Below are 12,627 nucleotides of genomic sequence, written 5' to 3' on the forward strand. Positions count from 1 at the left end.
GACTTTTCTTACAAGCAGCAGATTGGAACTTTTTATAAGTAATTCAGTACTTACTGCTATAGTCACCATATCCATAGTAGTTGTTGTAACCAGTGTAGTCATATCCTCCATAACCACCATACCCTTGGCTGTTGTAACCATAGTTCCCATACCCCTGATTCCAGTAGTTGCTGTATCCCTGGTTCCAGTTTTGACTGGGGCCTGCAACACAAAGCTCAGACTTAGTTTCATTCAGGTTAGTCCCTCACCTTCCAACACTGCAGCAGTACAAGCTTACCTCCACCTCTTCCTCGAGCTCTTCCAACAAATCCTCCCCGACTCCCCCACTGCTGCTGCTGCTGGTACTGTTCCTTTGACATGGCTACTTTTATTTCACACTGGAAATGGAAACTTGGAGTGAGATGCAATCAGCAAAGATAACCCCCAAACATCACCCTTAAACTTACAGAACACTAAGCAGAAAATTGGATTTGGTCACCTTGGTGCCCTCCCTGAAAAAAAAATTGATAGCTTACACTGTCTAACTTGAAAATAGTTGAGACACACTAGAACCCATTCTGAAAAGAATGCTTGCTTCTTTGTATGCCTATTTTCCCTTTGAACTAGACCTCTAAAGTCTATTCATGTGTGAAAAGTGAAATCAAACCAGAGCTTGGTCAACATGCAAAACTCAACTTTATTCTGAAGCTTCCACCACATATTTATGCAAGTACCAGTCTAGCTACAATATGAGTATATGCTACCATGTTGAAATTCAACCAGGTTTCTGAAAAGAATGCTTCCAACAAGAAAGCTTAACTTCCCATTTCATTTCAGTTTTGGAAGGTCTCTAAGACAAACTGACATTTGCTTATAACAACAAGCACACACACGAAGACGCAGCTACTAGGAAAACCTGGTGCTGCCTGATACAGCCGATCAGTGACACAGCACTCCACCCACGCTGCTGGAGAATGTGGGAGCTGCACGATGAAACACGCGCTGGGGCCCAGCCCTCTCCCCATGGGGGTGCAATACAAAACCTCACCTGAAACCCCCCCCCAGTTCAGAAACTAAGGTAACAGTCACCTATATAAATACTTTTTGGGCCCAATGCCTACATGTGAAAAATAATGCTTACAGGTATTGGCAGACTATCATCCCCAAAGAGATGCAACTGAATGTAATTCCCTCTATGGTCATGGTTCAGTTTCTCTAGGAAAAAAGCCACCTACTTTACTAAGACCAACGTTGTGGTATTTCTTTTCCATTATTTTCTTCACTGGTTCCTCTTCCTTGAAAGTAATGAAGCAAAATCCACGCCTCTTGTTAGTTTTGTTGTCCATGGGGAGCTCTATGGATTCGACCTGGTGGAAGACAGTGATTTTACCTTTTATCCTGCCATTCCTGTTACTGCAAAATCCTTCTAACAGGTCATACCTGTTAACTGAAATTATTTAGACTTGAATATGACAATGTGACCTGACTACAAATACAGAGTCAAAGTTCTCTGTACCTATGGCACATGAGACTTCCTAGGCAAACAGTAGTTAAAGTCTTTAGTACAGAGTAGAACTGTCTGTAAGTTTGTAAGAAGGCACATATTTAGCAACCAAATTCTCTGAACAGTTATGACCTGAAGCTGGCACCATCTGATAACCAATAGGGGAGCAGCAGCTGTAGCAAGTTCATACAAGACCAGCTTTTAAAAACTTCAGTGGTACTTAGCTCATCTGCACCACCAAAAACTGGGGACAGAGAGACGGAGACTACATGGTTGCACAGAATTTAGGCAAATCTGTCTCAGTCTGTGCTACAGGAGATGAGCCGGGGTGGCTGAAGAGCATCTCATTCAACTGACCAAAGCACCCTGCTCAAAACATCGCCTCCCTGTCTGACTTGTCCCAGCTCCCCCTTCCATCAAACCAGGCTGTGCAACTCAGAGCCTGTGACTAAAACATTAAAATTCTGACCACTAAGACATACAGAACTACAATGGCCATTAAGCTCACATTAACCATGTAGGCCACACGTGGAGGATGCTTTTTATTAATAAATTTGTGAAGACAGAACAGTTTGTTTCACCACATACCTCACCAAAACCTCCAAAATACTCCCGTATTTTCTCCTCAGGTGTGTCTGGAGATAAACCCCCAACAAAAATCTTTTTAACGGGTTCTTTTGTTTTCATGGCTTTAGCTCTTTTTGGATCAATGACCTTTCCATTCAGCTTGTGTTCTTTCTGGTCCATGACCTGAGGAAAATTAAAACACAATCTTACTCAGCTTAGTTAAAGCTAAATGTTTCACTGATGTTTTGAGTAATGCCAAATTTGCTTCAGTTTCAATATTTGAATCACACCAATAATTTGTTGCACAAAAACAAAGCGTTCTGCCATTTTTGATCACTACCACTGACAGAGACAGTTCTAATGACTGGAACCACCTATTACCCAGCAGAAGCAAGAGTATAACATTTCTCAAAATGTACTCTTCTCATCCTCAAACCTTATGAAGTTAAAAAAAATTGTACTTTAGATATCACAAAGGTCATGAAGGTGAAAACTTTTCTGTGTGTTGTATCCACAGCATTTCAGAAAAGTTAACAGCTAATTTTCGCTTGGATAGAGCCCAAATGTATCAAAGCTGTTTGCTCTCCTCTAGGAGTTCACATTACAGCTCTGGAATGCAAAGACTGGAAGTTCTTTGCAAATGCTGCTTCCACAGCAGACATTTGTAAACTATTTTTCAATTGCCCAAGTCCAATGGCTCACAGAACCTGCACATGCCCAAATCCATACCCCAGGAATCACTGCTGGTCCTGGACACAGCATGACGAGTAAGATGTTCATAAAAGAAAGCATTTTCAACAAGCACATTAAACATGCTTCACCCCTGAATCATCTTTACCAGAAGATGTACAAACAACATCTACAGTCATCCTAGTGAGTGCTTTATCTCTGATACCTGAATTTGAATGTGTTTATTGCACTAATCCTACCTTATCCACGCTCTCTGATTCTTTGAAGAGTACAAAGCCGAAGCCTCTTGATCTCCCAGTGATGGGGTCCAACTTCAGAGTGCAGTCCACAACTTCACCAAACTTAGAGAAGTAGTCCTTCAGATCCTTCTTCGTTGTGTCCCAGCTAAGGCCCCCGATGAACATTTTCCTGTTAAGACAAGTTGGTCAATCTGTAAATGTGTGTTACCCAAAATCCTGCACTGCCAAGCTTTATGAGCTCGATTACCTAATGCATGGAACTGGCAGAATTTTATCAGTCATGTCACTACACACACACAGGCCTGCGCTTTTTTGACAACTTGCTTAAATGATTCTGGCCAGGACAGATAAATACTTCCACATGCACAAACATCTTTCAATGTCTTCTCCTGAGGCTGCTTACTCTGCTGTCCCAAGAAAGCACTAGTAGTGACAAAAAAGATATTTTACTACCTCTTTATATTCCCACCACATGTTTAATTCCATTCAGTTATCTGTGGAGCCTCCACACAACTGCTCAAGAAACACACACAAGCAGGTTTGTAAGGAAGCGTGGTTAAAACAGAAGCATTTATCTACTAGTCTGGACTGGGCATATGCCCAAATTAATAAACTAAAATAAATGAAGTTTAGTCAAATTCTCTTTCCCAGAAAGCTGTTAAGAAAAAGTGAAGTATTGAATAGTCAGAAGTTCTCTTTCCTCACAAAAACTTTATATAAACACCTGGCATAATCCATTACCAACAAGAGAATGTCTTTCCAATATTTCCATGGTACCAGTGCTGCTGGGGAGATGTGTACAGCACATAATTCATAACCTATATTTTCAAAAGCACACTGGAAGCTTAGAATCAAATCATAACCATCCCACCATGTCAGACAGGCATAAAAAAAAATAAAAATTAAAAGAGGAAAATTCAAGCCAGTATACACATAAATGAAACATTCCAGGTTATGAGGCATAGGGCTTAGGAATACATTTAAAAGAAGATTTAATTTGAGATGATCTCTTCTAATACTGATAAAGAAGATTTTACCATGAGCTCTAACAAAAAAAATATTATCCACTATGATCTATAAAAGCACTTTCTACAATGCTGTGCCCTTTTTCACTGTCCCAACTTATTTCACAATCAGACACAGTTATCAGAAAACCTGAAAAACCACTGTATCACGTTCCCAACCCTTCCACTTCCCACGCACAAATATTCCTGCCAATCACGTAAAAGAGCATTGTATCTCCACAATTCAAACTCTCTCGAATCAAAAGCTGCTTGTGTGAACTACCTCTGTTGAATTAGCTGTGCTCTCACAGAACTAACAAGAGCATTCAGTTTCTGACAAACATCCATACAGATAAGGGGTTCAGGAGCTTCAGATGTTTTTATAACAAATCTCCAAACCTGTAAAGAAGGAGCACCAATCCCCTGTCCTTTCAATTAGTTCCAGATTTCTCTTCAACAAAGTACCAACAGCCCTTTCTATCAGCTGTGCCTTCTTACTGTCTTCATGGAAGAAACGGTCCACTCTGGTAACCCAGCAGCCTCATACCAGTACAGACAGCAAATCAAAGGAGCTTTCTGCCCTTTGTTCACCCATCATTAAGGCCCTTAGCTTGTCTGCTGTTCTGTGGAGGGTTTTTTAAGCAGACAAACAGAAGAGACAGAGGATGCAGCACCGTGTTTCTGACACATGGTGGGGAGTGATGCTCTAGCAGTTACTACTAAAATGACACTTGCTACACAAACCACCTGTCTCAATATTAACATAGAGACCCTGCTTTGAACATGAGCTTGAAACCAACGGCCTCTGAAGGTTTTTTATCTCTCCACGCAATAACCACACCTTTGAGCCCAGTCTCGCAGCAGCAAACCACGGCTGCTTCAGTCTGCCCCTACATAAACTACTGCTACAAGAGCTCAGGTCAGGTCCACACCACAAGCATGAGCACAACAGCTCAGGAGCAGCGTCACAGTGCTGCCAAAAGCTTGTGAAATACATACATTTCCTAGCCCACAGTCTGTCTGGTCCAAGTCACATCAGCACATACAGTTTCCCAAAATAAGTGACCAGAAGTGCCCTGGGAAAGCTTTCAAACCTCAGCTAAACAAAGTATCACAGATATGCTTTTTTCCCTTTACTACCAGAAGCGCCATCAAAACATTTTGCTTCCTGTACAGCATTAAGAATTGACAAGTCAAGAAGACTGAACTAGATTACAAGTCAATGTGTGACACATATAATCACTGCCCAGTGTCACTGCATCGCTTAGAGGTAACTTTTTCTAGGCTCTGTTGCCTCAAAAGAACCTGAGTTTGCCCATGAAAACCCTTTAGTTGGTGTGTATTCAAGGTTAATAAGTAAAACAAATATGCAAACTCCAAAGGTATTTGAAGCTGTTAAGAATAAATGGAAAGCAACCCATTTCAATTTTTTCTAATTCCAGCAAAATACTCAAAAAAGGGTTCCTGTTCTCTCTGTCTGCATTATCCCAGATTATTAACATCTCTCTCAGCAATATCCCAGGTCATTACAGAACGAAGAAGGCACTCAGGAAGGTTTTGCAGCAACACAGTAGCTAGTGATCCTTTATACAGGTTATTTTCTGCCTTGACCAAAAACAGACCTGCAGCTCGAGTTTCTCACGAGCCCAAAAGGAGACAGCAGGGTGTATCAGCCTGTCCTGTCACTGGATTTATAACACACAAATTTCACCGGCAATACAAAAGGGACACTGCTCCAAGCAGAGACCCTATGAAGATTGAAAGCTGTCTTCACTCTCCATAAAACAGAGTAACAGAACATGCTGAGTTGGAAGGGACCTATCAGAATCATCAAGTCCAACTCTCAGCCCTGCACAGAACATCCCAAGAGTCACACCATGTGCCTGAGAACATTTCCCAAGTGCGTCTTGAACTCCGTCAGACTTGGTGCTGTAACCACTTCTCTGTGGAGCCTGTTCCATTGCCCAACCACCCTCTAGGTGAAAAACCTTTTCCTGGTGCATAACCTCAATCTCCCAAGTTTTTTCGACTAAGATTCCAGCCTTTTCGACTTCTACTTCTCAAGCTCGGACACTACCTAACATAATCCTCCCCAAAGCAAGTTCTGTGAGAAGCAGAGGCGTGTTTTAGGCTGGGAAGAAGTCCCAGCGCCTGCCGCCCCTGGCACACAGCTGATAGATACACTGTAATGTTTGCAGCACAGGGCGATGCTGCAACCAGAGCATTCGGCTACACCGAGTTACGGTTTGCACGCACGCACCGCACTTTAACTCATTGAAAAGGCATCGTTAGAAAGAAAAATAAGTAAAAGGGGACTGCAGTTTGAGGCACATCACATCATTTGTACACGAAGGGACCAGACACCGCCCCCGCCACCCGGCCCGTGACGTCGCCGAGGCGCCAAGTAAACAAACAGGGCGGCGAACGGGGCCGGGCCGGGGGCGCCGGGCCCCTCCCGGGACACACAACCCACCCCCGCCGCTCACCCTTCGTCCTCCTCATTCTTGCTGGCATCGATCTTGGCTCCCTCCGACTCGATTCCGCCGCCGCCGCCGCCTCCCCCATCGGTGCTCCCCGCCCCCGCCTGCCCCTCAGGCTGCTCCGCCGGCTCCGCCGCGCTACCCCCGGCGCCAGCCGCTACCGCCGCTGAGTCCAGAGCGAACTGCTGATCCGACATGGCGCCGCCGCCGCCCCGCACCGGCCACCCCGGTGCCGCCGCCTCCCCGCCGAGGCCCCGGCCCCGCTGGCGGCCCCGGCCGAGCGCGCCGATCCCGCCGATCCCTCCTCCTCTTGCTCCCTGTTTTTAATGGCGCCGCCACCGACCCAACCTAAAATGGCGGCCGGAAGGAGCGCGGCGGGCGGGACACGTGACACCGCCCCCGGGGAGCCGTGAGGCGGCGCGGGGGGAGCTCCGGCACGGCCCCGGGAGCGGCCACAGCCTGGGGCCGAAATGGACCGTCACAGACTCGATGGGGCTGGACTGGACCTCTGGAGGTCATCCAGTCCAATCCCTCCGCCCAAGGCAGGGGCGTCTGGAGCGGGTGCCACAGGAACAGGTCGAGGCGGATTTGGAATAGCTCCAGAGGGAGAGACTCCACGACCTCCCTGGGCAGCTGTTGCAGTGCACTGCCGTCCTCAGCTTAAGAAGTCCTTCCTCGTGGTGTGTTTTGGTTCGTGGCCATTGCTCCTCGTCCTGTCACTTGACAGCACTGAAGTGTCTGGTACCATCCTCTTAGCACCTGCCTTTGAGATATTTATGTGCATTGCTGGGATCCCCTTCAGTCCTCTCTAGACTAAACAGGTCAAACTTCCACGGTTTCTCCTCCTAAGAGAGATGCTCCAGCGCCATCATCTCTGTGGCCCTTCACTGGACCCTCTCCAGGAGCCCCTTGCCTTTCTTGAGCTGAGGAGCCCAGAGCTGGACACAGCTGCACTTCCCTAGGGCCAAGTAGAAAGGGAGGATCACAGATTGAAGTAAAACTTGGCTCTTAGTGGGGTTTTGTGTATTAGCAAACCACTGTAGCAATGAAGCCATGTCCTTGTGGCACAGGTCTCCCTCAGCCCCTCAGTTGCTGAGGACAGTGCTGGATCCAGCTGCACTCATGAATGCAGCATATGAACTCAGAAGTGGCTTCTTGCTGAGTCTTCAGTCTCTAGTAGTGACATCAGTGAGCTTTAATAAGCAAGGTTTATTTTGATGCTTTACTAGGTGATTGTGCTGAGAAACAACGAACCTTCAGGCAGACTGCTACAATCCTTTTGCTGCAGACAAAATGCCTATGCTCCTTTACCCGTCCCAACTACTCTCCTGATCCAGAAGTGTGCTGGGTTAATGCAGTGCTCTTTCTCCAGGAGTCGGCCACTCAGGCTTTTAGTTGTTGGTTACCAGTGTGCACTAGCTGGGAAACCTGTTTTCTGATGCAGGTGAGAAGAGTCCAGTACAGCACTTAACTTGCACCAAGTTGTACAGAAAATAATTGCTGACCCTAAATAACTTGTAATGTCCTGCTGGGAATTGGAAGAGAAGTGGTGTAGGAAAGCAGTTAAGCTAAGTTCTAGAATACTTGAGGTTTTAAGTGCTTGAAAAGCTCCAACTCCTCAATCAGTGCTATCAGCATTCAAAAGGTGCTGCTATAGTTCTAGATCCCTCCTGAGAAGTACAAAACTGGCAGCATTGTGCCACAGACCACTTTCTCCTCACTGCTGCGAAGGGCAGGACATGACTCTGCCATCTTCTACGGTCGTGCTAATTCCAAGCACTCCGGTGCTCTCAGAACAGATCAGGAGGAAGAATGGGGTGTATGGACCTGTTCTCACAGTAGCCCTGATCTCCAGAAAGGTACCTGCCTTCCTATCCAAGTACAACTATAGTCACACCACTTTAAGGTGACAGCAAGACTACACACACTCACTTAAGTAAGCATTTATTAGAGAATCTTTTAACATGAAATTATACAAATAAAGTTTGTATAAACACAAGTCCACATTGTGTCATAACATGAATGGCAAAAAGAAAGTAAAAACCATAAAAGAAAACTAGTCGGCCGCTATGTACAGTTGGACACAGTTGTGTCATACACTAAAAGTCTTTTACAAAATAGTCATTTCCTCTCACGAAGACCACCCTCCATTCACTCACAATGCGTTGCAAGATGGCTTTTTGTTGCAGCATCTCTACCTAAAAAATCAAGACAAAATGCATGTCAGATCTGTGACAGTTACTACAGAATTGTTAAAAGGTCCATTTTCATGAACTGCTTTAAGTCTTCTATATATTCCTTTCGTCACTGTTAAAGATCATATGCATATTTATTAAGGTAACGCAAGAGGTTTGTTTAGTTACCCATCAGTAATTTATTTTCCCAATTATTGCCATACAGCCCATCTAGGAGGCTGCTCCAAAACAACAACCACCCAACTTAGACAAGTAAGCAGGCTCTGGATCTCCTTCTTTTCCATTGGAAACACTGCCAAAAGGCTTTCTGATTATTCGTTTATACAACTAAACGACTTATGTGCAACACAAGTCAGGTCGCTTTAGTTCAGACAGTCCATATGCATATGATCTTTAATGTTTATCCAGATTTAAAAGTTCGTTTTGGTTTGCAGATTTCACTATTAGCTATAAAAAGAAAAAAGCAAGCATTAAAATCTTAAAGAATGCACATTTAAAATGAGGTTCCACAATTGAAATACAACACTAAACAGAAGACCAAATGATTAAGCTGTAAAGGCATTTATGTACTTTAACTCCTGTAAAAAACCATTTAAGTTAAAGACACTTAATCTCCAAAAAAGATTAAAAAAAGAAGCCAAAGTCTGAAGTTTTCCACTTTAATCTTTACGCTGGTACATGAAGTTGGAAGAGACCATACCACAGGACAGCGTTTTCTGGTGTATGCCTTGCGCTCTGCCTGCAACGTGCGACCCCAGAGATAGACGTGGTCAGGGTGACACACGGCCTGCAATGAAGTTCCCGCTGGCGGGTACAAACAAGGTATAATGTCAGAGTTAGAAGACAACATTCTTGTTTTCCTTAAGTTGTACCCATTTCAGTACTTTACCTGTTAATACTTCTAATAAGTTTAATTATTCCTCTAGACCACCTGGTACACAACGCAAACCAGAAAAACTCTTATGTTTTTCTGAAGTAGTAAAGAAGATAAAGTCACATCTTTACAAAGTTAAAGATCTATAGACACGTAGGCAAAGCTGGTTTTAAAAAAAAAAAGTATTTTTTAAGTTAACAAAAGCTTAATTAAAGGAAAAGTCATGCTAGGCAAGTTTTTACTCTTCGTTTGTCTATTGATCTTTAAATTAGATTAGACATAGTCGGAGTGGAGCTTGCGCCCATGTACACACCTGTTTGTCAGGTACTAGGTACTGCTTTAGTACGGCTGGTAGTTGTTTTGGTGGTTGCCGCCGCCACGGGACGCCTTCCCATATGTACTTTGTTGGCCTGGAGTAGCACGGGGGGAAAAAACAGAACCCACAAGCGTTAACACCCAGCCTCAGAAAGAGACTTCACATGCAGCAGCACACCAAGAGATCTCATCTTTAGAGCCATGTGCCAAGTAAGAGCAACGTTCCAGAGAGGGGATGAGGGCATCAAGATGAAGAATGAGGGCAAAACCACTTACCACTGTAATCTGTGTATCCAGGCCCATATCCATAGTTGGGATAGTTGTACCCAGAGTAGTCGTAGCCTCCATAGCCACTGTAGCTCTGATCACTGTAAGCACTATTGTAATTCCCATAGCCTTGATCGTAATAGTTATTGAATCCTTGGTTCCAGTTTTGTCCCTGACCTGAAACCAAGTATAGCAAGTGTAAGATTAAAAACTTATTTCACTTCTCTCTTGCACCCCTTTATCTAACTTTTTGGATATGAGAATGATCAGTAATTGGCTGAGCACCAAGCAACATCACCGGACAAGCCTTAATGCGTGGTCTGAGTTGTGACTGCTTGACCTTTAAAGACCGAGATGCATTAACTTGTAACAAACAGCTGATTCCTTCTGATCCATCTGAAGGTGCAGCCAAGTGACCACCCTACTCCTCAGCAAACAGCTCCTGCTTTCTTGCCCAAGGCCAATTAAACGTATCCCTTTCAAGTGAAAGTGTAACTGCGCTGGCTACACTGTCCACTAAGGGTGTACAAAAGCACCCTACATCCACCTTGCCCCTTCACCACTTAAATGCAAGAAGAGGAAGAGGAGATTCCTCAGCTCCAACAAGCAACCATAACCACCAAAACACCATGTACTACCAGTCTACTTTACACGTTTGATTTAAGCCTGCACAGTCTGCAACCTGGAATATCTACAAACACCTGAGTGTTTGGTAAGTACTTATATTAACAGAGCCATTGAAAACACTCACCCCGTCCACGCCCCCTTCCGCCTCCACGTCCACCAGAAGAATTGCTTTTCCCTCCTTTCTGCTGCTGCTGCTGCTGTCTGTACACTTCTTTGGGCTGCGCTACTTTGATCTCACACTGTAAGGACAGAAATCCGTTAACTTATCAAGAATTCCAAAAGTATTTTGAGACAGATTTCACATTCTAGGAACAAGAGTTTTCCCACCTTGCCTGAACCAATCTGGTGGTATCTGCTCTCTAGTAACTTCTTTACTGGCTCTTCATCTGTGTATGTGATAAAACAGAAGCCCCTCCTTTCATTCGTCTTTGTGTCCATGGGAAGTTCAATGTTTTCAATCTGAAATCAAATTAAATACAAACAATGCAAGAAATCCGTAAGCAATTTTTTATGCCACCAGAACTGTTTGGCAGCGCAGAATCTATACTGATTATTTCAGGTAGCTATAAATCAGACCACTACAATTTTATGAAATCATTAACATATAGATTCAACTATGTCTAGTTTTGGCCAACTCCCTCCTCACAAGAGAGAGGCAAGACTACATTTGAGAATCAGAGGCGTTCTTATATGCCAATATACTATACCTCGCCAAAAGCACCAAAGTACTCCTTAATCTGTTCTTCAGATGTATCTGGACTCAGCCCACCAACAAACACTTTTTTGGGTGGCTCCTTCCCTTTCAGCGCTTTTGCCCTTTTAGGATCTATTAACTTCCCATCCAGTTTGTGTTCCTTCAGTTCCAACACCTAAAAAGCAGACAAAGAACAAAGTCTCAGATCGCTACAGCTACACAAGCTGGCTTCACGCCATCGGTCCGCAGGAAAAGCGCCCACCTTCTCCACGCTGGCAGCGTCCTTGAAGAGCACGAACCCAAACCCCCTCGACCTTCCGGTGACCGGGTCTGTTTTGATCGTGCAATCCACAACCTCGCCAAACCTCGAGAGATACTCCGTCAGGTCCTTCTTGCTGGTGTCCCAGCTGAGGCCTCCGATGAACATTTTCCTGGAGGACGGGAAACGCGTACGGAGACGGGTGAGGGAGCGACGGGGGAGCCCCCCCCGCGCCCCCATAGGCTGCCGGTGACGTCACGGCCCCGATCGCCCCCCCCCCCCCGTCCGTGTCCCCGCCCCGCGGAAACTGGGTCACCCGCCCGGGACACAAAGGCGGGCGCGGCCATGGTGCGGGAAGGGAAGGCCGCGCTCTCCCCAGACACCGAGCCGCCCCCGCAGGGCGGGCGGCGGAGATGGACGCGCGACTCCCCCACACCTCCCCCCCCCGCGCCACGTCCCCGGCCCTACCCGTCGTCCTGCTGGTTCTTGCTCGCGTTGATCTTGGAGCCCTCGGCGAATTCCTCCTGGCCGCCGCTCATCTCGGTCGAGTCCTCCATGGCGGGGCGAGGGCGGCGGGGGTGCTCGTGCGAGCGGCGGAGACAGCGGAGACCTGCGCCCGGCAGAAAATGGCGGCGGAAGAGATCCGGGCACCGCCTGCGCCTCCCTTATATACCCGCCCCGGCAGCCAATCAGCGCCGCTTTCCCGCCCGGCGCCGCAGCGCCCCCGGCGGCTCGCGGCGGGGCTGCGGCAGCCGCCCTGCGGCCGCCATCGCGCGGGCTGGGCCGGGCCGGGCCGGTGCCGCTGCTGGGGCGGGCACGGGCACCGACGCACCGGGCACCGGGACGGGCGAGCGCCGGGGCTGGGCGGGCCGGCCGGCCAGGGGTGGGTTGTAACGCGTAACCCAGAAACCCCGTTCAGGCGGCGGAGGGGCG

The 12,627-nt window shown here is 46.4% G+C and overlaps 2 protein-coding genes across 6 annotated transcripts in view; both read right to left on the reverse strand.

Annotated features, from left to right (window-relative positions):
- The window catches only part of HNRNPD (heterogeneous nuclear ribonucleoprotein D), a 9,198-nt gene extending 2,461 nt beyond the window's left edge, over nucleotides 1-6,737 (reverse strand). The window contains exons 1-6 of one of the 3 annotated variants that reach the window (XM_023926216.2): nucleotides 6,470-6,720; nucleotides 2,980-3,148; nucleotides 2,072-2,233; nucleotides 1,215-1,346; nucleotides 278-377; nucleotides 55-201 (exon numbers count right to left, since the gene is read on the reverse strand). In XM_023926216.2, coding sequence (XP_023781984.2) covers nucleotides 55-201; nucleotides 278-377; nucleotides 1,215-1,346; nucleotides 2,072-2,233; nucleotides 2,980-3,148; nucleotides 6,470-6,660 — 901 coding nt within the window. In that variant the 5' untranslated portion in view covers nucleotides 6,661-6,720. Of the gene's footprint in view, nucleotides 1-54; nucleotides 202-277; nucleotides 378-1,214; nucleotides 1,347-2,071; nucleotides 2,234-2,979; nucleotides 3,149-6,469 lie in introns of all 3 variants that reach the window. The other 2 variants (XM_086889117.1, XM_023926215.2) reach the window with 2 other exon arrangements.
- A 1,653-nt stretch (nucleotides 6,738-8,390) lies between these two features.
- Nucleotides 8,391-12,426, reverse strand: HNRNPDL (heterogeneous nuclear ribonucleoprotein D like). 3 transcript variants are annotated; one of them, XR_015286837.1, is made up of 9 exons: nucleotides 12,163-12,426; nucleotides 11,698-11,866; nucleotides 11,449-11,610; nucleotides 11,069-11,200; nucleotides 10,866-10,980; nucleotides 10,124-10,291; nucleotides 9,846-9,942; nucleotides 9,359-9,462; nucleotides 8,391-8,661 (listed from the first exon to the last, which is right to left on the reverse strand). XR_015286837.1 is itself a non-coding variant. In XM_086889119.1 (8 exons), the coding sequence occupies exons 1-7, from the start codon at nucleotides 12,249-12,251 to the stop codon at nucleotides 9,872-9,874; spliced, it is 906 nt and encodes a 301-aa protein (XP_086745245.1). In that variant the 5' UTR covers nucleotides 12,252-12,426; the 3' UTR covers nucleotides 8,391-9,462; nucleotides 9,846-9,871. The 3 variants fall into 3 exon arrangements, 2 of the variants coding, with proteins under 2 accessions (XP_086745245.1, XP_086745246.1); XM_086889119.1 differs by having other exon boundaries at nucleotides 8,391-9,462; XM_086889120.1 differs by lacking the exon at nucleotides 9,359-9,462 and having other exon boundaries at nucleotides 12,163-12,385.
- Nucleotides 12,427-12,627: the final 201 nt, after the last annotated feature.

Source organism: Cyanistes caeruleus, chromosome 5 (genome assembly GCF_971803275.1).
Source record: "Cyanistes caeruleus chromosome 5, bCyaCae1.hap1.1, whole genome shotgun sequence".
Classification (NCBI taxonomy): Eukaryota; Metazoa; Chordata; class Aves; order Passeriformes; family Paridae; genus Cyanistes; species Cyanistes caeruleus.